At 38.4% G+C, this 26569-nt stretch overlaps 1 protein-coding gene across 1 annotated transcript in view; it reads right to left on the minus strand.

The window, feature by feature from the left end:
• The window catches only part of NRG3 (neuregulin 3), a 386078-nt gene that overhangs the window by 61572 nt on the left and 297937 nt on the right, over positions 1-26569 (minus strand). Inside the window, exon 4 of the mRNA XM_041474686.1 lies at positions 1133-1159. Within this exon, the coding sequence (XP_041330620.1) occupies positions 1133-1159 (27 nt within the window). The remainder of the gene's footprint in view (positions 1-1132; positions 1160-26569) is intronic.

Here is a 26569-nt window from a genome sequence, read left to right on the forward strand (position 1 = left end):
CATCAATTCCACTGGCATTTTACAAGCCTCACATAAAGTGAAGTGAAAACCAAAACTTCTGGACCTCATGAACCAGTTCCCTAGAGAGAACAACGCCCTAGGATTGGCACAAATCCAAAAGCAGTAGGACAAAATCCCTGAACCTGCTGGCTCTCCTCTTGCTCCTGCAGCCTGCCATGCAGTTAATATTCATCACCATATTGGGTTCTTGACAATTTATAATTTACTGGTCAACAAAATACCCAAGTTGGAACTTAAAATCAATAAGCTATAAGGCTCTTAATTATAAAATCTAAAAAATCAAGTAAAATTTAACACAGGGAAAGAGCATATTAAAAGTAACTGTTTTGTGACTTCAATAGGAATTTGAATGCTTTTTATTATAGTGTTTTCATTCATATTTAATGGTTTATGCAAGCTGTTCTTACACAAAGGACCACTAACCGTTAGAGATGGATCTCAGCTTCCTCAAGTCTGAAGATCACCAGCTGAGAGGTGATCTGTTAAGCCTGTCATTCCATGAGGCTCTGAACACATCAGAGCTGCAGCTGAGCCAACAGAACGTTACCTTCCTTTCCAAAATTGTAAGGAGAAATTATTCACTCTATTTTTAGCCTTTTTTCTAACCAATTTAACTTTTTCACAGAATGATGCATTTTTTTTTCTTAAAAGTATTTCTCTGATTTGAGAGAATTTTCTTTAATAAGATGTTTCTTATTAAACCTAGTTAAATTTAATATTGTAATTAACAACAAATTCTTAACAAAAGAAAAAAAAATCTGATTTAAAATTTACTTTACTCTACATGAAGAAGTTAGTCACTCTACCCTAAAATCACATATAAAATACTGTTCCTCAAGATTATATGGTCACATAACCTTTATGCTATGTTTCATTAAATACCAATGAAATACTAAAACATCATTATGTAGGTTTTAAGCTCCATAGCAGTGGACAAGAGAAAAAATTAAACCTTCATATAATTTCAAATGTAATAGGCAAATATAAAAGGAACCCAACCCAAAACCCAGAGGTGGAGGTCATGGGAGTCTTCCCATTAACTTTCATGTTCTTTGGACTAAGGAACCAAGATAAATCTGAGCAATTGAAAGGAAGAGAAGTTAAAACTTACCCATGAATTCAATTCCTAAATGGTCTGCTATACTCATGAAAGCATGTAAAAGAAAAAAGAGAAAAGAAACAGAAATGTTAGCAACAGAGTACAATATAAATTTACCTTGATATGGCAGTGCTGCAGAACAGTGTGGGGTCAGGTCCAAAACAAAGGCACAACTCTGACCCTCAAAGGTGGAATTTAGGGCACTCAGCTGTCACATGAAGGGACATGTATTTGGGGTAGGAAATGAATGCCTTTATATTTGGCTTTATGTTCAAGGCAGCTACCCAAAGGGACTTCATCTTCCCATCCTCCTGAACTGCTCTCTCCAGCTGCTAACCACTGTCCTTAGTTAGACAAGGTTCTTTCTTTCATTTCCTCTGACAGGGACCCAAACCTAAAGAGATGAATGGAAGGCTTTCACGGAGTTTGGCAGCTCCCAGCACAGCACAGCAGCCACCCTTGCACCCAACGTGACTCCTACCTGGTCTCTGCTGCACACCAAAATCTGACAGCAGCAAAGAGAGAAGCCACATTCCCAACTTGGCCATCACACAGACAGGATGCAATAATTTCAAGACATCTCAAAGTGAAGCAGAAATCTTAACACTTTTAGAATATTGACTGAATTACCAGTCTGACTGAATTACTTCTAAACATTTCAGGGCACTTTTCTTACATAATGAATTAGAGTCCTCCAAGAACTACATAGCAAAGCTAAAAGATTTTCCAACATAAGTTAGTTTAAACACTTCATATTATTGCCAACTCTGGTATCTGTGATGAGATCATGGAATATTTGGGTTTCTGTTGAAAGTGCTGGGAATTCTTCCCCTTTTGCACCCTTTCAATCCACCCAGGAGAAGGCACAGAGCATCAGCTTGCTCTTTTCACTTAGCATACAAATCTCTAGAACAGCTGATAAACTCCACATTTTATTTTCATGCAGAAGGCAAAACATGCACTTCAAAAGCAAAGAACGCAAGATGATGGTATATGGCATAAATACCTTGTTAGCATGGTGTTAGGAAAGGCACATTATGCAAGTTTAGTGACAAATGAGAAAAATTTTCCTTTTGAAAATACATAACTCACAATCATACGTATTCCACATATCTATCTTCTAATCTGTGTTCTTGCACTCACAGAGATACACACTCAAGTATCACGTACAAACATCCCTAGTACATCTGACAGGAATGTAAATTTTTATAAAAATGTAATTTTTATAAAAGTATGAGATCAGATATATCAAAAGTGCATCAAACATACTGTATCTACAGAGATTTGTAGCTTTTCTCCCCATCTAATTTTCTGTACCTGTGAAATTTGCAAATGTTATCTACATGCAATTCACACCTTTGCATCCTTCTGTAAATCAGGTCAAAATGCAGTTGAAAATTCCTTACTCGAAAAAACGATAGCAGAGATCAAAGCACCATAATCTGGTCTCCAAGGAACTAAAGATATTGGCACATGGCAGAAGATCATATAGTATTGTCTAATTAAGTCTATGCAGAACAACTGAAAAAAAAATTTCTTCTTTCCTAGCTTGGCTACACACCTTCTATACCTGTTTTCCATTTGCAACCTACAGTTCTCCCTTTGAGTTCACCAATATGGTTAAAAACCACTTTCTCAAAAAGTAGATACAAAAAATACCTTTCCTTTAAAAAGATGAAAAAAGGCATTTCAGTTCATATTTGAGTGGCTTATACTTAAGTGAGAATCAAGGATATATGGAGCCTTCCTGGGAAACATGTTCAGCTGGAAAGGGTGGAAACATGTCAGGTGATTTATTTTTAATATCTCATGCACACACAACTTCAGCAACCAACATAATATATATTGCTGACAGAGCTGATTTCCCCAGATTACGATAAAAGGATGTCCAGTGGGATAAACCTTTACAATGAAATATCCAAGCTGCCAGTCAAGTAGTAGCTCAGCAAGCTCTGTGAGCAGCTATTTGGGAACAGAAAACAAGGAAATGGTAACTCTGGCAAGGCAGCACACGGTGGTTATGGCCATCACTGCCCCTTGGTGACCAGGCACCAGCCCAGCGAATGCTCTCGCTGGCACTGCTGTGGTGCAAATCAGCAGCTCCAGCTTTGGAGATGGCTTTGTCCCCTCTTAACAACAGCAAGAAAGTCTCCCAGCAGGTCCATGTGAGAGACACACAGCAGCAGGAAATAACCGGCAGGGCTGGTGGGGGATGTGAGCTGTGGTGGTGACCTGAGACTGAACCAAACACTAAAATGTGAAGTATTGACCCTGGCAATTCACGGTGTGACAAAGAACTGCTCTATTGCTGCACAGCCATGCTGCACGGATGATCAGTTGCCTGCAGAGCACTTCCCTGGACACAGCAAGTGCAATGCCAAGTAATTCACCATCAAGAAATGGACTCTGGTAAAAAAAAAAAAATGCATATGAGAGCTATAAATGTGCTGAAGCGTGGGCGCTGCTCCACAAGATGGGGTCATTAACCAAATAATGTGTCTGTATTTTACTTTTGTTATTGTGGTTTCTTCTTTCTTTCTGGTATTGCTATGTTCTTAGAAACTAATATATTTCTCAGATAGAAAGATTATTCACTTTTATTTTTTATTTTATCAGTATTTCTCCATTTTCATGGTGATGTGGGAAAAACACTGTGCTTTATGATCCTGGCACTATGGTAATGTGTTGCTAGTATTAAAGCCCTTTTAATTTATACTGTCTAAACACATACACACCTGTGAATACTTGATAACGAGGACGAGACAAAATAAATTTGCAGTCACTAATGGATTAATTTATTAGTGCTCCACAAAACAACATACTGCCTTGTGTCTGGATTGTGGTTTGCTGCAGCTTTTTTCTTAGCCATATTAACAGTATGAACAGAAATATAAACTCAACATGTAAATCTAACTGAAAAATCATGGACATGGAAGTACCCATTATAAACCTCTACAGACATTTTAACCTCTTCTAAGGACAAGCTGACTTTGGCATAAAGACAGCTTTAGGAAATCAGAGCAACAGCAAAGTATTTTCCTCTGCAAATGAAATTTATCGCTTCAAATAAACTCATAAGAGTTGTTAAATTGTCCTTGGTAGATGATTGCCTTGACCACAAAATGCAACATGATAATATGCTGGGAGCTACCCTGGGACAGCTCAAGTACTCTGAACAGATTATCTGTCTGGAAGGAACAGGACTAAATTTTACTTTTAAGTATTAGACCAATAAAACTTGGTCTGAAATAAAGTCCTGAAAATCCTTCCATTCATAAAGCAGCTCGATGAGGACACTACCTGAAGATAAACTGCTGCTCTCTTATCCATTGTGCTTTGTGATGTTGGGCAGCACATGGTTATCAGCCTGTTTGTATACCTAATGAAGCAAAACTCATAATCAGTTACTGACATATATATATGAAACTACAGGGTTTCTTTGAAGCATATTGTTTTTGGTGCCTCATTCTGCGTGTGAGCACACAGAGTAATGGGACGAGGGATTTGTCTATCCAGTAGGAAGGGTTCACTGCCTCTATATTCTCTCCTCATGAGCAAACTGACCAATGCTCTCAGAATTTGGTTGTTTTGTTGGGCTTTTTTTAACATCAAAAAGAAAATGCAACCACATGTAATACTGCATTTTTAAAATCTCAGTTATTAAAGAGCACAAAATTTGATTTTGCTGTTTGCTTCAGAGAAATTCTAGTAATTAGTTTCTGTAATTAATTTGCACAAAAGTACTCTTGAAAATGCTTGGTGGGGTAGGAAAACTGATTGAAGCTGTTCAGGGGAATCAGAGTAATAAAATCAAATTAATTCAGCTGTTGATTTTTTAAAAATATCTTCACTGAAACACATGGCAGAAACTTCCCTCTTTGAGACATTTAAAAATGGTTCAAACTAAATCCTGAGAATTATCTTGAATCAGCTAATACTGGGACCTTCCTTTTACCCTCTCTGATAAACAGGACTACTAAAATTTTTCCAGCTGAAAAATTTCCCTGGGAACAGGTAGGCTATTCACCACACGTTAACTGGTGTAATAGTAAGTATACAGAATATTTTGGTGATTTGCTCCATCTATGTCTAGACATAATAATGAAAATCATACATCCACACATCCCTTACAAGACACTTGGTCTGTTTTTGATGAAATTATAAATGACAGTTGAAGAAATGATAACTTAGAAAGAAGGCAATAAATCTATGAAAGAAATTTCACAATCTGCTAGATTCCCAGTGTAAACAATGAAAGAACATTTACATTCCCAATTTGCAAAGATGCAGTTAAGTCCTTGAAGTCCTCAATGTACAAAAGTAAATACTTAAGACAAAATGTAAAGGTTAATTGCCTTATCCATTTATTTGTAAAGAAAAAAAAAAATACAAAGGAAGGGAAAAACCCTAGGCTTGCTGTGAGTATTTGCTTGGCTGTGGAAAGATTTATAACGTAGCCTAGGAGGGGTCCACAGGATTCCCTCACCCACTATCAATTCCATAAGCAAGAAAAACTTTAAAACATCCATCAAAACCTCTTGTTATATAAATTATACAAAGTGCTGAATAATGGAATAAACTATTGATTTTCTTTTCCTTTGAATGACTAAAGCCCGTGGCTGTGATTTTCATTGCAGAGGTGGAAAGACTTTCTAGCTTCTGCAAATAAATAATAGCAATGCTCCCACCTTCAGGTGCAAGATAACTTGGAAACTCCAACTATTTACCTCACCTGCAGCATGCAGACTCAAGAGGATTAAGCTTGTCTCTTTCCAATTAATTTTTAAGATCTTAAATTATCTCTGCAGCTAATAAAGTCAGTTACTTCCCTTTGAGGCACTATGTTGGATATTAATGGAAAGGACTTAGTCTCACCAAGCAACTTAAGCAATCTGTACTGATATTCACAGTACTGTAAATCAGCACTGATTAATTTTTACTACTATAGCTATAAATTCAGCAGAAGAAATAAACATATCTAATTTCAAATCAGTGAGTAGCCTATTGATATTATATTTTTAAACTTATTCAGCACTTGCAGAATGTATTTAAGAGTTTTATCAGACTCAGGCCAAAATATTTATCATCAGGTGTCAGACAAATGAAGCAGTTTTATTTCTCCCTGAATAACCCGTTGTTTTCAGCAATGAGGAAGCAGATAGATATTAAATGCTGCTGCTATATTGAGACACATTTTTACTGATTTTCTTAGCATTCATAAATCAACACAAGTGTTCAACACATACAAGGACTTCAATTCATCCCAGAGTACCAGCAAGTAAACAGGATGTCCACACAAAACACTTTGTCTCCAGTCAGACAACTGGGAGATGCTTTCTTACTGTATTTGCTAAAAATGTAATCCTGTTTCTGTGAAAAGTGTCAAATGTAAATGAAGCTGCCTGATAGACCTCATAGCTGATGGTGACAAGATTATTTATGAGGTTTGCTCTAAATATATGTGGGAAATGATAAACCTGTGTGATCACTGTCAGATCAACCTCCCCCGGCACGACGAGCCTGCAGTAAACATTGCACATTACAGTCTGGTTACTTGATTACTGACATCAGCATAAGCTACTATAACCAATGAGTCTGACAAATATTCCCAGAAAAATCAAGGTTTCTCTGATATTATGCAGTTTTGACAGATCAATAAACCTGTGTTACCACTGTAATTGCAAAAAATGTAATTTTTTTTTTTATAATCCAGTTCCTTACCAAAGCTTCTCATCTCCTCTGAAGTTTCTTTCCCACCCCTGCCTTTCCAGGCTCCACATACCACATCCATTTTACATTCCCATCTAAAAGACCAACCCCACATACCAGGTTTTCTGACTGTGCTAAGGACCACACAAAAACAGAACACTGGTGTAGCTTTGTGACCTACTTCTACAATTCTGAACTCTTTTCCTGGGCTTGCACAACAGATATGCCAATGACTGCATGATGAGCTTCTCATCTCCTCATCTCCATCTTTTCCTGGGCTTGCACAACAGATATGCCAATGACTGCATTTGTTCCACAGTCTCAGCTGCAAGGTAGGTGATTGCAGCACTGTCACAAGTGAGGAACCACTGGGAGAACTGGGCTATGGAGAAACATATTCTTCTATCCATCCGTGTCATTTCATTAACACAAGAGCTCCCGCAGAGCCCAGACTTGTCCTGCCTGAAATCCTGGTCCAGCCTCTCAAGCCTGCCCCAGGTCTGCACAGTGGAATCATGCTGCCTCTGCAGATGGACCTGTCTTTATCTGCAGGAGTGCTGGAAAATGGGTTTGAATGCATTTATCTACATTGAGCTTAGATGTTCTCAGTCACTAAGCACTTCCAGTGAATTTCGGTTGCAATTAGCACGATTAGTGATGCAGAGTCCTTTGGAAATGCCAACCTTTACACTGGCAAAACTTGTCCTTTCCCAGCTATGTTGCAACAAAGTCTCATAAAGCTAAATAGAGGAGGGAAGTGGAATCATATTTATGGTCAAAACCCAAAAAGCACATTCATTACTTCCAAAACACTTTCCAGATCTGGAAAGTTTTTGGAACCATGTGTATGAATTACATTATTTATCTTGCCATAGGTGTAAAAGATTTCACCTGACTGCAGTATTCTGTAGGTGAAAAAATCCTGTTCTGGTTAAATAAGTGACACAAAATGTCTGTTAAAGTGGGATAAGCCTATGAGCTTCTTAGAAATTACTACAGGGATTTTTGCACTATTATTTCCAAATGGATGTTTGGTAATATGGGTCTGTAAAATATAACCAGCCTCACAGAAACATTAAATGAATTGGTAATAGCTCCCTCATCTTATGAACATATGACATTTAATAAACATTTTTCACGCTAAATGTTACTTTATTCCTTCCACAGATCATTAAGCTGTCCTTCACTTGCCTACTACAAGAAAATGTTTCAGATGCAATCCTGTTTACTGCTCTCTAAAGGCATAGAAAATTTCGTAGGTTTCTGTCAATTTCTTAAACTAATTACTTTCTTCAACTTCAGAATAACGAATGTACATAATTTCGTGGGGAAAAAAAAAACCAAAAACCAACCTACAGCCCTATTCCCTAATGTTTCAAGTAATTTAGTTCTACTGCAGTCAAAAAATAAACAGGCAGAAGCAGAATGCAGGTGTTTACACCAAGATTTTACAATATTAACTGAAGGTTTTAGAAGCTGTGCATTGTACATCTCCAATGACAACAAAGTTGACATATTTGTTGATATCCATACTTTGTTGCCTAAATAGCTGGTCTCAGATTTGCAGTAAAGAATTTGAGAGACCCAGACCTTTTAGAAAGATGCTGTTTTTTGTGTATGTTGATTTGGGAATCTACTTTTCTTTAGGAATCCAGTTTTGACAATAACAGCTATATTTGCTGTACACTTTCTTATGTTGCTTCATTTTAAATAATTTAGGATGAGGAAAGAGAATTACTTAAGCTTACTCCAATTACTCTGTGCATGTTCTTCACACATGGGCTAAGCTGCTGCATTTCTGAGCCTCATTTCCAGCAGTTCTGTGCTACAGGCTCAGAAGACAATACAGGAACATGAAGTTTTCACTAAAATTTTATCAAATTTTTATCAAATTTACTGTCTTATGGGGAAGTACTTCTGTGTGTCAGGAGTCTTTCAACTCGCCCTCCTGAACCATCACAAGTTTATCCAAGACCTCCAATGCTCTTCCAAATTAACTGAGTCCTTTCTTTAGGAAACCAGGCATGGAAGTGCCTTTATGCCTCAGATCCAGCAACCCACAAGTGTGGGGTGCTTAAAAGGCTTTGATTTGAAAGAGGTTGTTCTCAGCTATACAGATCTGCCCTATTAGCATCACTCCTGCTTGTTATTCCTTTTAATTTCCCAGGGATACATACTTGAAAGTTTGAAAGACTATTGCAGTGAACTTTATCAGAAAACACAGCCTTTGTCCAACATATCTTACGATTCAAAGGAGGAAACACAGAATGACAGTTCACAAAAATGCTCCCATGCCTACAAAATATATAGCAGGGAACTGACCTGGGCACATCTCTCCTTTTTTCAATGCTAAGCCCCTCTAATAATTTTATAGCTCAACTATAGCATTGTGGTTTCTTTTGAAAAGCTGCTGCATATTTTCTTGTTGTCCATGCATGCAAGCCATGCACACACACAGCACAGCTTGCTCTGCATTCATGCTCTCTGTGGTATTAAATATAACAGAGACAAAAGTTCAAGTATGCATAAGTACTAGAGAAACTACATTTTTTGGTTTCTTTTTGCTAGCTGAAAAATTTCTATCAAGAACTCTGTGATTCCATGGAAATATTTTATTTAAAGCTGGTAAGTAAACACAGACATGTGAGGTGAATATTTTGCCATAGAGTGCTTTCAGATTCATAAAAAGGCTTCTTGAAGGACAGACTGCTTCAGTACTCAAATTTGAGTGCTCTCTTAAGTCACCTACCAGATGCTTTTGCCAAACTCAGTCTTTTGAGGTGGATGCACTGCATGAGCAGTCCTAACAGAAATACACTGGCAATTGTCAAGCTTGTTTATGACATCAAACCCCAATCAGAAGACGGGAGCAGAAGAGCTCTGTTTTCCTCTAAGCTAAAATGTTTTCTTGACATCTGAGGATGATTTGTTCAAGCTAATCAATAGCAAGGCAGGCCTGATGGGGAAGCACTGTGACTTGGACAAAGCTCTGTGGCGCACAGAGCACCGTGTCAGAAATGTCATTTTTCAACTGAGAGACAGGTATTTTTTGAGATATGAAAGCTACAGAGCTGAGGTAGCAAGGCACCAAGGAAATGTCTCTCTTACCTGGAGCTGTAACAGTTCAAATGCGCCACTGGGATTTGACAATGGGTGTTGGCACACATATCCTGACAACATCAGACCAATGTGTGTTTACAACCCCACAGACAGGGTAACAAATAATGTCCCATACCATGCAGTCATGCAAATGCAATCATGGCTTTCTGCCATGCCTATCCTGCCTTGCTTATGGGAATATATTCTGCTTAGAAGTGATTAGCTAATAATGTAAACAACCAAGTAGCAGCAAAAATGAATGGCAAGAAATGCTTTTCCTCAGAGTCTGAGCATCTTGTGTAATTTTAGATGCAAGCCATGAATTTATGACTTCAGATATGTAAGAAACAATGAGAAAATTACTTAACTGCTTATCTGTTTGAACATTGTTAAGGGTTCAAATCCTTTACTACCATGACTACATTAGAGCATTAACTACTATAAATACCCATAACAAAGGTGGTCTGAAATCATTAATGTTTGGCATGAACACTATGACTCATCCATGAGATTTAAAGCAGACAGAGCTGTGATAAAAAGAATCATTAGCAGCTATCACCAGCAATAAAAAAATAGCATATTGGAACAAAAGTGTATGATGTGCACACAACCCAAAATCACCTACAGCGAGAGCTGCAAAATGAAAGCTGCTGTTTGCCCTCATTTGTATATGGGGATGCACTGCAATTAATTGTTAGGAATATAATGTGAGAATGGTGCCAAAGGGCCCCATATATAGAAATATTAAACTCATGGAGTGTAACTGCTCTCTCAGAGCCATTCAAACAAATGAATTGCCTGTGCACAGATAGATGCAAGCTGGCACCACCAGGATGGTGCCTTGTGCTGACGCCTGCAGCACTCCTGGCCCTGAGGCCAGCTCACCACTACTGCAGCACCCCACACAGACCAGCACGGGACAAAAAAAGAGCAAAAAGGGGGGAAATTTATTCCACCACCTTCATAAACACAACCTACTATTTAAATCTAGGCAAAGTGGCTTAGATGAACATGCAACTTAGGACTTCAGAAGACTGAAAGAGCTCCTATGGCCTGTCTCCTGTGAGATACCTCAGTAAAACCTCACCTTCAGATGATCAAAGTGCACTTGTTTTCTTTCTTCTCCTTTCATCTCCATTCCACAAACTTTAAGGTGCCTCAAAGAATTTAATGGCTCCCAATAAATCTCAGAGAACATTCACCCATCAAAGATCTTTTCCCTTCCAGGTTTGAGACACTTTACCTTACTCTGAATTAGATCTTAAGAGTATTGAATACAATGTTCCCCTTATAAGACCTTAATACTAGGGCATAAATTATTTTGACAAAGAAAAGCAGGGCAAAAGGAAGGTCTGTATTCTTTTCCACTACAACAAACTAGATGTGTCAGCAAGCAAATTAGTTTTGTAGAAGAGTGTAGAAAATAGAAATAATGTTATAACCTGCTTAGATTTGCAGATTTGGTTGGGTTTTTTTTGTTTTGTTTTTTTTTTTTTTTTTTTTTTTTTTCTTGCCTGGCTCCATCTCTGCTCCTTCCTTCACCCTTTGAGCAACTCTTGAGCTCTGCAAATGGGTGAGGCAGAGAGAACTGACCCAGTGCTACCACAACCCCAGAGCAGGGCACCCACGGGTGCAGAGGGCAGGGAAATCCCAGGCACAGCTAAAACACAACAGCTGCCTGTCCCTGTGCTGCCCAAAGCATTTATATCGCTAAAACGTAAATACAAACATAGAAAACATCTGGGTTTCTTTTTCTTTTCCTTATCATCGGTAGAGCCAGGAGTATGGAAATCACTTTTTCATGAGAGGTAAATGAATTTTGAACCAAGGCCTGTACAAGAGGAAAATGAATGAACACTGCAGCATCTACAACTTGTACAGTCTTTGGATAATGTGCTACCCACATGAAATAGGATTTGCCCCTTAAAATGTCAGACTCCGAGAAATCACACGTCTATGGTCACAAAGTAAGAATTATTGCGTCTTACATGTAAATTCCAATAAAATCTCTAGGTAACTCTACAAGATATTTCTAGCAGAAACACAGAATATTGTACTGAAAGGTCTTATTTTCTTAGCAAGGCAGAAAACCAAAGGGTGTGTGGGACCCAAAGAGAAGAAAATGCTTTCAAATTACAAGAGAAATATGTAATATATCAGCATTGCAGAAAGAAAACAAGAAATCCTGCTACCTCTGAACATTTTTATTTTTCTTAGATGAAGGTGCATTGTGAATTCATTCATTTAGGAATAGAGTAACATTGACAATAAGGTGGGTTAAATGGACTTGCATTTTATCTGCCAACTTAGCCTGCTAAATTGAGGCAAAACTGGCAAGTGACCTCACAATTGACAAGACCATGGCTGCTGTGCTGGAATCCTCCATGAAAAATCCCATTTTTTCCCAATGGCATTATTACAGAAGAAACAGTCATAAAGGTGTGAAACACACTGTAATCTGTTCACAAAGCTCGACATGGTGAAGGGAAAAGAGACAAAGACACACTTCTGCTGTGATTTATATTTGAGGCTCGCAATTTCAGGTAGCGAATAAGATCAGAAGGAAAATTAACCTAAAAGATGGGGAAAAGGTGCCAAAGTTTAGCAGCACAATTTTCCAGTCTCTGCTCCAAACCCCACTGAAGCAGAATTGCTGCTGACCTGAGATGAAAAACTATGATTTCACAGCAAGCTTGGGAAACTGCGTGTGCTAAACTGAGTATAATTATTTTTTTAAAATTTATTTTATTTTGCCTGTATATAGTTTCAAAATCAGCAAGTCCAGCTGTCACCTCTTTTTTTTCTCTAGCTACACATCTGTGGCAGGGCTGTGAAGGGGATACAAAGGTGTTATAACCAGTTAGAAAGACAAGTCCCCTTACAATGGCAAGGAGACGCCAGGCAGCCTAAGGTTGGTGTTCAGTGAGCAGATTCCACCTGCATCACTCTAACCAAATTCATTAATCAGATTGCTGAGGTGTTCTTGCTTTGGAACATGGCTGGGTCGGAAAATAGCAGAAAACAGCGCTCTTGAATATTCTACTGATCCAAATCCTCCCTTTTCCGGAATATTCAAAGAAAGAGAAATATTACTTTTCCTAGGAGCTGCAAGGCTCTGGAAAATTATCTCTATTATCTGTATTTTCTGGGACTCTGACTGCAGATCTTCCCAGTCAGCTGTTCCACTCATCACATTTACCAGAAGCACTCCTTTTCCCTAGAATGCTGTACAGAACAACAATCCCATCCTATTGCTTCCTCAGTCCATTAATTCAAATATGGTCTGAAATCAGTGTGAAACAAGGGACTGTACTGCTGCTTAAGATGGCAACAGCAGCAGCAACAGGTATTTACATTTCTGAGTAACCTTATAAAGGATCAGTAAATACCCCAGCACCAATGAAAAAGTACTTCCTACTTTGCTATAAAACCATTACTTCTACCTAGTATGCAGATAAAAATAAAGTGTTTTTTTCTCCAGACATATTTATGAAGAATTCAGTAGTTTTGTGAAGAATTCAGTAACTTGTAATATCACAGAACACTGTCAGCAGCAGCAACACTTTTCCCTCAAAGGAAAACAGTTGTCCATTGCAAACTGCTGTCCCTTTCTTTATTCTGCAGCTGTGCCCTTTCAAGAATATTTTAAACTGAAAAACCAGCTGTCTCTATTTCTCATTTGCCAAATTCCCTTCCCATTGAGGATTAGAGATTTTCTTCCCTTAAATAAAACAGAAAAGAGAGCTTAACACATGATTAAAAACAAACTTGGGCACCTAAATACCTTTGTAAAAAAATCTCAATACCTTTACATTTGTAAAACAAAGTTAAAGTCACTTTCAAATTGGCAACCAGTCATCTCAGATTCATACCTCTTAAGTGCTCCTGAAAACTTTATTTCTTTGGTGTAACATCTAGATTGTGGGGACAAGTGACTCCTGCCCCAAACCTCACATCCACACGTCCAGCCAGGCTGGAGCAGGAACACCTGCACGCAGCTACTGGTGCATGGGAGAACAGCCATGCATGAATTATCCCAGTCTAGCAGCACCTCGTGCTCTTGCAGCTGGTTCTTCCCTGACACTGCTGTTCCTGCTCCTAACAGGTACTTCAGGTCAGCTCTCAGACACCTTGCTCCATTTATATATATATTTATATATATTTACATATATTTGCTCCATTTTGCTGAAGTGTCTACTCCTACTTTTGCCCAACAGCTGCATTAGCAGAAAGCTCGCAGGGCATGAACAGCTGGAGCCTGAACTCTCATGGGGGAAATTTCTTTGGAGATCCAGCAACTGCAGAAGGCAAAAGGCAGCTCATCTGAGCCACCTGTAGGATCACATTATGCTGCCCAGCTGAGGCCTTAAACCTGTCTTAAGCTCCAATGTGCAGAACCTGATTTTTCTAATGTGTAATAATTTTCCTTTGGTTTTCAGTCTAAATTTACACTGCAGCAACTTAAACCCATTCATTCTTGCACAAACATTATCTTTCAGCTTCAATCATTCTTATATTTCCTTTATATTTATCCACTTGGTGTATTTATAGACCCAATGACATCTCTGACATATTTCCCAGGCCATCATTCCATACAGCTGCAATTTCCTGACAGCCATTGGAACATCTATCAATTACTGTACTGGATCAGCAATATTTCACTCAAAGAGTGGCATTCAAATACTTTATAAAAAAACTGATCACTGCTTCCACCGCCACTTCCTGTACTCCTGTACAATATCCTAAAAGAGCCAAAAATATATCATGTACCTATAGGTGCTGTCAGAATCACCAGACACAAAACCCTCCATCCACTGACAGCATCAAGGAGGTAACAAGCTGTGACCAGAGCCTTTGAGTCAGACTCCTCACGGGACAGGAGAACACCAGGTCTGCCCCCAAAAGTGCAAGTTCACCCAAAGAGGAGCAGCAAGGACTGTGCTGGCTGGCACAGCAAACTGTCACAGTGAAGCCAGAGATTTTCCTTAAATCCCTTCTGCCTATGAAGGAAATTTCTCCCCACTAAATAGATTTTTATCTTGAATTACAAACCAGAGAGAATGTAGTAGAGAAAATGTGTTCCCGTCATATTTGTGCGACAACTTACAGATAAAGTAAATCAAAACAGCTTAAAATCTAACTATTTCCTATAACCAAGATCTGCACCAAGGAACAATTTCTAGAACAAAAATATTTTGGTTTTAGAAAGGAATACGAAACTCAAGACAGAGGTCTTAAGATTGCACTTTTGAAAGCAACTTTTTAAAAAAATCACGTTGCAGTAATTACAGGTTATGTACACACAGGCATACAAGAAATGCAGTCGTATGCTGTGCTTTTCTCTGTCTTTTGTGTAGGTGCTAAACACTGCTGCACAGACATTATAACACAAATACATTTTTATTTCTCTTTTTTTTTTCTTTTTGTTATTTTTTCTAATGCTGTTTAAATGCTTGGACAACTTACAATAGAAATTTTTGATGTCTCGCTGACTTCTCTTTCCTGTTCAGTCTGCAACTGCAGCAAGTTTAAATATATGCAGAATAATTACATAGGAGTTGGTAAATACTTGCCTAACAACAGTCAGAGTACCTAAAGAAATGCTTGCTGAAGAATTAATATGAATTGAGGCCTGCAACATGAGCCTTCTTTCCAGAAGATAATCTCAGATTCATATACGAATCTCTAATAAGTGTCTGAAGACAGACAGATATGACAAATGCCATAAAAAAAAAACACACACACACAGCCCTAGTCTGCCTGACTTGAAGTCAGTGTCACTGTGATGGAGCCTGATTGGCTGCTCTGCAATTGCTCATTTTCATTTTCTTACAGCCCATTAGGCTGCTTTTAACAAAATTAAACACACTGCAGGGCAAAATAACCAAGTAAACCAAAACAAAACACTTACACTGTTTATAAACACTTTCTTAAGAAATTGCCATTTTGAGGATAAATGTTTCTCTCTTGAGCAAACATCATTCTTCCCAGTTTCTGCCTTTGGACATCCCCAGAACTGGGATGGGGGAGAGCAAGCTATTTCTATGAAATGCATTCACTAAAAATACACTACATCTAACTGGACACTACTAAATAAAACACACATGGACTACAAGGGAAAACTAACCATAAGAATAATAATGCAAATCGAACTCCACCATGATGAGTGAGATGAATGAGATTAATTAGCATCCATCTCAGCTAAGTTAATGTTACAGGAGGCTACAGCTTTGTATCCCATTCACTGCTTTTCCTAGGTTGAGGTAATTTCTGCTTTCTCTGCCCATGGCCATTGAATTCAGACTGCTCTCTCTTTGTGCTCCAGTTTATTTTTGTATAAAATCCCAGACATGGAAACGTGGCTTCCCAGTGTTTTACACATGCTAGTAGGAGAAAGGTGGCAGTGGCATTTTAAGGGTTTGCTAAAGCTTCAGAGTCAGGATGCTCTGCTCTGCCACCACCTCACCCCTGCTTCAAGGGGGAACAGTGAAACCTGAGAATGGATACCACACCTTGTGCCTGGCCTTGTCAGCCACTGCCCCACTCTCACTTGGAATGCTAAGAAAGGAAACCTGGAGGACACTCAGCACGGGGCAGCAGGAGGTGCTGGTACCAGCAGGTAAAGCACATCACATTTCTGTGTGCTGGTCCTTCCCTGGGAGGGAGTGTTTAATGCAGCTGGGAAAGATGCTATTTGTGATGGAAAGGTACAATCCTTGCAGTTGTTCTGGACTGCAGTTCACTGTTAAATGGTATATTTTAGTGCATTTTCATCTTAGAAAAAAAGGCTGGCTGCTTACATGTTTTTTTTCTCAAGTTATGCCATGAAGAAATATAATTTGCCTTTTAATAGAAATGTCAAGGACCCATTCCCTCCAATTTACTATATAGATTTTTAAATCCCATACAAAAATGTTATAAGTTTAATTGGAAAAGACAGCATGACAGCATAATTTTATACAACTGGTTACAATTATTACAATAGCAGCTTCCACAGAGCTCTCAGTGATTTTTCAAGAGCATTTACAAGCATAAAGTGTGAGTTAGGAAAAAAAATAGTAATTTGCTACAGCTGTGCAAAGTGTATTAAGGAAATCAATCAGCAGTGACACAGATATTTAGAAATGAGAGATATTTTGCCCATCTGAGAGCACAACTGTAAGATTTGGTGACGTTAATAGGCTTTTTTTAAATGACCAGATTAAATAAAGCATTATATTTTAGCTCAGATATACGGCACATAAAAAAAAGGCAGACAAACAGGTTAGAAAACTATTCTGGTTGGCTTTTTTTTCACTTATAGGGAGAGTGAGATCAATATGACAGAGTATGAGCCTAGGAAAAAATGATGACAAAGGCACCTCTCTGGCAGCCCTAGTGCTGGAGTTGTGAACAACCTCCTTCTGTTCAGACAGGAGAATTTGCTCCTTCTTTTGCAACCATAACTGTATCAAATATATCCAAGTATTGCCAGCTTGTTTTCCTAACTGCTAATTTCACAGAAGATTCAGTTCTGGCTAAGCCCTTGGGTCAAAATTAATGTTATTATTATATGTAACCGACACAAAGCCTTGATTTCAACAGATGATGCAGAATGGAGACTTACATGGAAGACTAGAAAATCAAGCAAACTTGTTTCTTAAAGGGCATGTTGAACACAGATACTAAAAGGAGCTTTGAGAGCATAAGGGCAATAAGAGAACAGAACACTTCACTTAATTAGACAATAATGAAAAAAGCTTATTAGGGAAGTTTAACACACTCACAGAGAAGTCTGTGGAAGACAGCAACCCAGTTCTTTTCCTGAAGTGATTTTATGGTGATAAAAGTTCTGCAGATTCATTATGCTCTAGATTTATTCTTTATTTACTTTTGAAGATATCCTCATGGGCCAAAACACCCTCTTTGACCTTGAACTTTGTGCTTTTGTCATTAGATTTCTGATGCACTCAAACCACATCAGAATAATGCAATAAAGACAGGCTGTAAAGAAACTGGGCTGTGAATAATACATGTAAATTATGTTGAAAGGGGACCTGTGAGAGTTCCACCTGTGACGGTAGAAGATGGACAAAATTGCTTTTCTTCTTTAGGGAGAAGGGGCAGGCATCCCAGTATTTATACAGCAGGCAAATTAATTGGCTTTTGCTGAGCTCTGTGCTGCTGCAGCTAAACTGCTTCCACAACCTGACCTACAAAGCTTCCAATTTGCTTGGGAATTTCCTCATTCAGCCACAGGACAGCACAGCACACACGAACTGCAGAAATGATCTCGGAAAGTCATACAGCCCCATATGAAATAAATTTCTTGTGAGCAAATTAAAACTTCATAAAATATATTTGCAGCACAAAATTAATCAGTCAAATCAGAAATTACTGGATTAAAACTAATATACTATAGTCAGAAAACTGGTATAGTAATTTAAAAGTACTGTCAATGGCAATTAGCAATAAGCATCTAATTTATGGGACACTCCATATCCATATCCAGTGCTTTGCAGCAACACTTATATTTATACACTAACAGCCCTCATTTTCTCTGCTGTGCTCATTTCTCAGTCTCCTAATTTTCCTGGTATATTCAAACTAGGAAAAGCCTATAAGTTACCCTGCTATGTGAAATATACAAGTTTATTTTCCAGATTGCCTACTCTGAAAATGGCCAAAAAGTAGCTACCACAATAGGTTTGACAGGAAAGAAGTCTCATGAAAGCAGAATTTCTGTATAGGGTTGGTTGAACTCTGGACTCTGTCCCATTTGCAGGATTTGCACTCAGTCTCAATGCACACATGTAATTTAAGGACAGATTCCAGGGAAATTCTGTATAGTTTTAGGGGTCAAATGTTTTTCCACAACCCTGAGTTGGTTTATAAAATCTTTCAGTAACAGTCCCTCTCCTTGTGCCAACCAGAAGCTGGACAGGGAATCAGATACAAACAGCTGCTATCTCACCAAGTAGTTTCCATCTTACTGCCTATCCATGACCAGCTTTCCAGTCCAGCATTTGTTCTTAGATATCCTATCCACTGCCAAGATAACCAAACCAAGGCAGACACTAAAAGCATCACTTGGGATTCAAAAAAGAAAGAAAGACCTCCCAACCCTAAAACTATGTATGAAAATGTACAGCAGCCATTACTTTCTTTCTGGGCATTTCAGAGGCATTGAGAAGTTAATTTTCACACAGTCCAAGTATAATTTAAAAAAATTACTCATGACATATAGGAGCCTACATATTATTAAATATCGACAGATATGCCAAAACTCATCCAATAATTTTGCACTTTCTCTTTACTTTTTACTTTTGTGTGTGAGATTTTGCATTCTTACAGAGAATACACATTATTTTACATTCAAATGCTGGTGCAGCTGCTGCTACCTAGGCTTGAGAGATTTATGGATAATAACACAAGTGCAAAATAAAAGAGTACATTTGGATGCATATCAAACAGCAGCTGCATCAGTCAATCAAACTGCTGGACAACAGATTCTAGTCTACAGACAAATGTAAAACAGAATAAAATTCCTCAGTCAGCCCAACTTCTTCAGAAAAATACATTATGCATTTCCCAGTACTGACATGGATAATGTAGTACTTTTCTCCTTGACCAAAGCATGCCACACAATTTGTTTTCTAAGCCAACATGTGTTAAAGCAGAAAAGAATAGCTATTCTTCTGAATTGCTATAAATAAAAAAGTAGCTTCTGTGTCAGTCAGCTTGTGTAACAATAAAAAACCAGATATGTATCAATGTCAGAATCTCATCACATCCCACTCTGCACACAAAACATCCTCAGTTCCTATCCAGTCACTGTTGCAGGATGCACACACTGCTGCTTCCCAGTCGCTTCATTTATTCTGACATCTAATTTTTACAGTGTAAATACCACAAAAACCCCTCTGTGTATGCCTTTTTTGTCATGAACAAGAGACCAAAATAAATGACCAAAGCAGTGCCACTCAAACCTGACAACTTCATGCAGTTGCTTTTTAGTCTTTATCAATCAAAACCACTGAAATAAAAATAATGGTATAGAGGAGAGCTCTGAATTGAATTCTTGATTGAAAATCTGTACCAAAAGCCAGCCTTGTCTGAACACAGCTCTCATTAACAACTCTGGCAGTAAATGACATTTTGAATTTACCATGCACTAGAGAGGATCAGATATAAATCAGGGCACTCTGTGGTCATCACTTAGGGATTAACATTCCAGTGCATTGATCAAGCAGCTGTGTCTATTCTAACTTTTCTTCCACTTCTAGCTTTTTATGGCCAGCAATTTAAGACACTCAGCAACCTCAGAGCATCCCAAAGTCCCTGCTCAGCAATGTGCCTGACCCCAGAGCCAGATCCTGACCGTGAGCCCAAGGCAGCAATAGCAGACAGGGCCCTGCAGACCTGAACACCAAATTTGTTCACATCCATCACACTGAGAATGACTTTCCTCCTGCTCCTCCTGGCCTTCCACCCCTGCTGCTCCACTGTCTTACACAGTTAAACCCCCACAAAACTCATCTTAAAACATAGTGTTTTTCTTGTACTCCCAGACTTGGTTTTGAGGTTTTTTGAGCCAACCATGTACTGCTGAAATATTTATCTACTCCTACCACATATAATCTGCTGGTAAGGGATTTTGTGTAAAGAATAAAATAGGATGTGGTTAGGCAGTAATATTAATTCATTCTCTGATCACATATTTTTCCAAACTCCATCCTCCTGAAGAATCTCTTAGCTAATGCCTAGTACACAGCTCCATTTACTACTTCTTAAACTTTACTATCACTCTTGGCAATAATATTTCCTTTGCTGCTGCTCTTTCTCCTGCTCAGAGAGGCCATCTGCCATCCAGCTCTCCAAACTATTTGTCAGCTCCAATCTCTGTTCTTCAGGCACTGAAGAATATTATAGGCGTGAATTACGTTCATATTGTTCTTCCTGTATTTTGGGTTGAGGACAGTACTGTGCTGGAATGAGACACTGACTGCAGAGAAAAACCAAAAGCCACAGCAGCTAGAACAGAAGGTACAAGTCATAAATTTTCAATGTGCACTTCCTATCCCTTAAAACAAATTTATTCAAATTCTCCCCGGCAATCAACTTTAAATGATTTTCAGCACACGCAGATGTTGGCAAAGGATTCCAGGTTATCCACATTAGGTTTTCTCCCTGAAACTGACCCATTTTCATTAAGCAAAGTAGACGCATTTTTTCAGTGAAAAATGTGTAGATGATACTCAGATTAATCAAACTGAAGAATCTTTGGAGTGATTTTAGTGGAGTAATTCTAAGGATTGAAGCTCTGACAGGAAACTTGTCAGCCAATGAAGGGTTGCTGAAGGTAAAGCACATTTGTAAAGATGAGCTGTGACTACTAAAAATTTTGGTTTATGTCAGCACATAAGAAGGAACATTTTTATATAAAAGATCAAAATGGGAAGAACTCAGCCTGGTTGTTCCAAAACCACTTGATTTAGGGTCATGACTGGAAGGCAGGGAAGTTCAAGCCTCTTTTAATGCCTTTTTATTTTTGACCCCTCTAAACATGAGTAATTTTTACTTTAAGGTTTGAGTAAGTCTCGTTCTCTTCTTAATAAATCTCATTCTGACTTTAAGGTTTAGGAATTTTCATTTTCAGGACAAACTCAGCTGGGAATCTAAAACATAGAGTAGACTTCGAGGTCTTATTCTGGGCAAGCAAAGGCTCATTTAGAATTCATCTTAGCAAGTCTCCTCACTTGAGCAAAAACTAATTGCACAGTATATAGAGAAAAAACCCTTTAAAACAATAACAACGAAAAAAACTCCCACACTTTTAAAAACTCCCACTTTTAAAAAAAATCTCATCCACCTTGTCCATCTTGAAGATGCTGTGCAACAGGGAAGTGTAGAAAGATCTGGATTTTGTGTAACATAAGAATAAGAAGTTAACTATTAAAATTCTGATGAATTTCAGAAAGATTTTATAAATTCTGAGCACTATTGACCCACGAGGCAGATTGCTAATGTTGCATTATTTCATTCACTTGAGATATACCTAAAGCATCCCAAATTAAAAACCTAAGCAAGGTCTAGTTCAACCTAGCCCAAGACTAAATATATATATATATATATATATATATATAGCCTAAGTTTGTGTATATATATAAAAGTGTTCTTGCCATCTTCCTTTTCTTTTTTAGTTTTCTCTTATGGTTAAAAAATAAAAAGGAAATAGAAAAATAGTTTCATTTTCATACGTGCTGAATTCCAGCAGTCAGCTTCGTGATGCTTCCAAGTCACTGAGTTCAGATGAGCATTTCAGGATTTGTGATGTTTTGCCAACACGGCAGGGTTGATGTCCCTGCTCTCAGTGCAGATCTGCCCTAGCAGATACTGAATAATTCCCCTGTGCTAAGGAGCAGACAGACATTGAGCAGCTATGACTTTGAGCCTTCCTCAGGTTGTTTTATTGGAGCTTCCTAAATAGTTAGAAGACAATCTTCTCTACCATACCATCTTATAACATTTAAATTTGGCTTTTTCTTAATTTGCCATAATCTAATTAGCCACTGATGGAGCAGGCAAATATATCTTGCCCATTTGCTACATAGGAAAGTTAAGGTTATCTTTATTCATACATATGCAGGGTGGTATGAAAAATCAGGCAGAGCCTTTCCTGCTTTCAAAACAGCTTCTGGTAAGAGCTTTCTGACTAAGGCAGGATTGAGGAAAGCAGAAGTCCTGGAGGGAGAAATAGGGTACCCTGAATGTACCTCCAAAGGCACAGACAGCTCATGAAACAAGCGCCAACTGAAATGGGTCACGATCTCCCCAAGCAGATGCATCTCTAAGTTTAGCAATTTATAGTTGTTGACACCTTAAGGAAGTGTCCTTATCACCACCCCAACTGGGCCCAGCATGTCATCTTCTACTTACAAACTCATGTAGTAACATTGTCCCTCAGAATCACACAGTCACAAAATCATTTCGTTTGGAAAAGACCTTCAAGATGGAGTCCACCAGCCCAGCACTGCCAAGGCCACTGATACACTGTGTCCCCAAGTGCCACCTCCAGATGTCTTTTTAATACCTCCAGGGATGGTGACTCCACCACTTCCCTGGAAAGCCTAACCACTCCAATGCCTGACCACCCTTCTGGTGAAGAACCAACCTAAACCCAACCTAAACCTCTGCTGTCACAACAGAAGCCATTTGCTCTTGTACTGTCACTTGTTATTTGGAAGAAGAGACCAACCCCACATGTCTACAGCCTCCATTCAGGGAGTTGTAGGGAGTGATAAGGTCTCTCCTGAGCTCCCTTTTCCCCAGGCTTTAGTCACCATGCCTCTAATGTCAATAAAGTGAATAATAAATTACTGAGAATGGCATTGGTGAGTAGCATTTTTACTTGGAGTTCTCCATGTGGAGAACATCACACATCTATACATGTGGCTTAATCCAGTTTCTTCTGAAATAAGAAATCTCTGCTCCAGAAGTGTACTGATTGTATTTTAAGGCTTTAAAAGCATTTAAATCTTTGAATATTTACTGAACACTAAACAAATCCTGACCACAAGTGTTGTTTAAAACATGGAGACTGATAAAGACAGTAAATTAATACAGCATTAATAGGAGACCAAACTGTCAAAGACAGCTAGATCAGACTGGAACACAAAGTCTTCACAGAAACAAAAATACTTTTTGCTTTTATATATATTACTATATATACATATTTATATTTACAACTGCTCATCTCCACAGACCAACAAGCTCCTTCAAGAGGACACTCTTCCCGCATCAGTGCATGGCAGTGTCTGCCAGATGCAGATGGAGCCATTCAGGGACACATTAGAGCTGCTCAGCTTGTAGAAAAAGTCTTTTCAGAAGGACTCATTAAACCCAGAGTTAAAAATGCACTAGGTCATCTCATTATCAAGAAAATGGCAAATTTATGATGTAACCCACAAATTAATGCAAATAATTCAGCTGGATGCCTCAAATCTGCTCAATATATTTTATTTGAGTACTTATCTTGAGAAACGATACTCACCAGTATTTTTTTAAGGATTGAGACCTAAGTCTTGCATTTTGTAAACTCTAGCACCTTCTACAATATAGATGAGCATTAAAGCAAAATTCTGTGTTGTGCTCTGTCTAGGGTAGGGCTATACTGTAAAAATACATATTTCACTACAGTAGAAATTTCAAGTTCACCAATTCACCACTAGAGCTGGCTGGGAAATAGCAGAAAAAGCTTAAAAAAAGGAAAAAAAGCTACGACCACAAACCCAAAAAAAAGACACTGCTGACCCACTCCCTTTTTCTGTGTTATGATCTAGGCATTCACCTGCAAGAGAGCAAAATCAGGTCAAGGACTTGAACCTGTCTTTCACATGTCATGGGCAAGTATTCTGTTCTCTGATAATTCTGGGCTTTTTTTCCTGTACCAGATAAGGTTCCTTCTGAACCTGAAAAAGCTTTCACAATAAAAGCACTGTCGAGACACATAAAACCAGTCTGTATTGAAAATGCAACCTTTTTTTCCAAGAAAAAATCAGTTTTACTAAAAGCAAACAAAACAAGAATCCAAGTTAAATTTAGATGCTGCTTTTCACAAGCAGCCCACACAGTGGATATTTTCTCCTGATAAGCATTAGGTATTAACCTCTCCCTGTATCTTCAGAGATAATTGGAGCCAATTCCTTTGGAAACAAAATGAAATGTGGACATCTGTGCATTGTAAACATTTAAAGAACATTTCAGATACTAAATTAAACTGCAAATTATATTTTTTTATTCCATTATGGAACTAAAGTAAACATTTTAGATAAAGAAGAAAGGGAAGCCTAAATGAGACCGACCAGACAGCCTGTGAAAAGCTGTTTGTGATTAAGACATTCATCCAGAAGATTGGAAACAGAGGAGTCAAATCTTAGTGTCAGAGAGGGAGTAAAGGCCACATGCAGTGACAGTGTGGGATCACAGAAAAGCACATGGCAAATACTGAGTGGAAGCAAAGACTAGCAGAGAGAGAAGACTCACTAATAGAAATCCAATTCAGATGCTGAAGGAAAAAGCCCCTCACAAATGGGGAGGGACATTAAGTAGATATGTTGGGATAGGAGGTAAAAGATTAAAAAACGAGACAATCTGGTGTCTTAGCAGTATATGTAATACACTCAAATCTTCTCTTGCCAACTCAGCTGAGGTGTTAAAGTGGTTGGGGAAGACAAGGTCAGAGCAGAATTACTTGCAGAAAGGTAATTGAATGGACAATGACAGGCAGGGCTTTGGCAGTTGCTTGCTCTGTGTTTCAGTACTGTTTCTTCGTAGGACCATCCAGAGCTGGATTGTCAAACCCGTTACTCAGGCTGTGCACAGAAGTCGCAAGAGAAGAGAGCTTTCTGTCTCCCAGGCCCCTTATTAACTTGTGACTGTTGATGGCAGCAAACAATTGTACTTTTTTCTCTAGAGCAAACAAGTACTTGCAGTGAGAGCAAAGAGCCAGGACCCCTGAGAGAAGGGTGCTCACTGAAAAGGCTGGAAGTGAATCTGGTCCTCCAAGCATCCATTCATCAAGAACTGCCTCTTTGAGTCTGCTCTTTGGTTTGCTTCTGGAACAACACTGATCTGTCTTTAAGAAATTCCTCCCATGAGCAAAAGAAGAATATGAACACATATGCTCATGGCTGGCAATTTTGACTCTATAATGGTCGATACAAAACCCACTAGAAAACAGCAGTCATACATGGCGTAAAAGTCATGTGAGGACAATGCCATCTTGAAGGATTCCTTAACAAACATTTACCAGTCCCAATGAGATCAAGATTCTATCATTTTATCTTTCTGATCCAGGAAATAACAATTACATAAATTGCTGGGTTTGCACAGTGAAGTTTTAACCAGAAGTGGCTATTCCTTGTTGCTAAATATAAGTGTTTTATGTTAGGCCTAAGAAATGAGCCTGGAAATGCCTTCTGGAGTCTCAGTACTGTTTTTATTCTTAACAAATATTATAACTTTGATGTGGTAATCAAACTCATAGTAATACTGACCCATAATGTTTTCAGTAAGATTGCCATTCATGTAGGCAGGTATGTACATACACAATTGCCCTCATAGAATCTGGTCTTCACAGCAACACAGAGCACTCACTACTTTAACTTTGAGTGATACTTATTCCTGGTTTTCCTTCATGAGCAGAGATTGTTCAAATTAGCTGAATCAACACAGACAGAAGCTCTAAGTAAAGTGGAAAGTCTTAAGAACAATAATTGCCTTAATGAGCATCCTTGTAGTGGAGTAAGGACTCAATGCAAAGAGCGAAGATCAGCTAAGAGCACAGAGGCTCTTCTGAGGTATTCATTTTGAAAAGATGATCAGAACACTCAGCAGAAATCCTCTTGGAAGAAATTTTAGCTCTCACATATGAGCCTCTTAATGTTTTTACCCTCAAGGCAGTGAGTGTGCATTGGACTGATCCTCAGCTTTGTGCTTCTGCAGTGCAGAATTTGTCTTCGTGCACTACTTACAGTAGAATCATTTAATGCAGAACCACTCATAGGAGATGACAAAATATTCAATTCAGACTTAGATTTAACACAGACACATTCAAAGACATAGGATTAACTGCTAATAAGAGAAATCCATCTCTTTGCT

The sequence above is a fragment of the Pyrgilauda ruficollis genome, unplaced genomic scaffold (genome assembly GCF_017590135.1).
Source record: "Pyrgilauda ruficollis isolate IOZ18807 unplaced genomic scaffold, ASM1759013v1 scaffold11, whole genome shotgun sequence".
Lineage (NCBI taxonomy): Eukaryota > Metazoa > Chordata > Aves > Passeriformes > Passeridae > Pyrgilauda > Pyrgilauda ruficollis.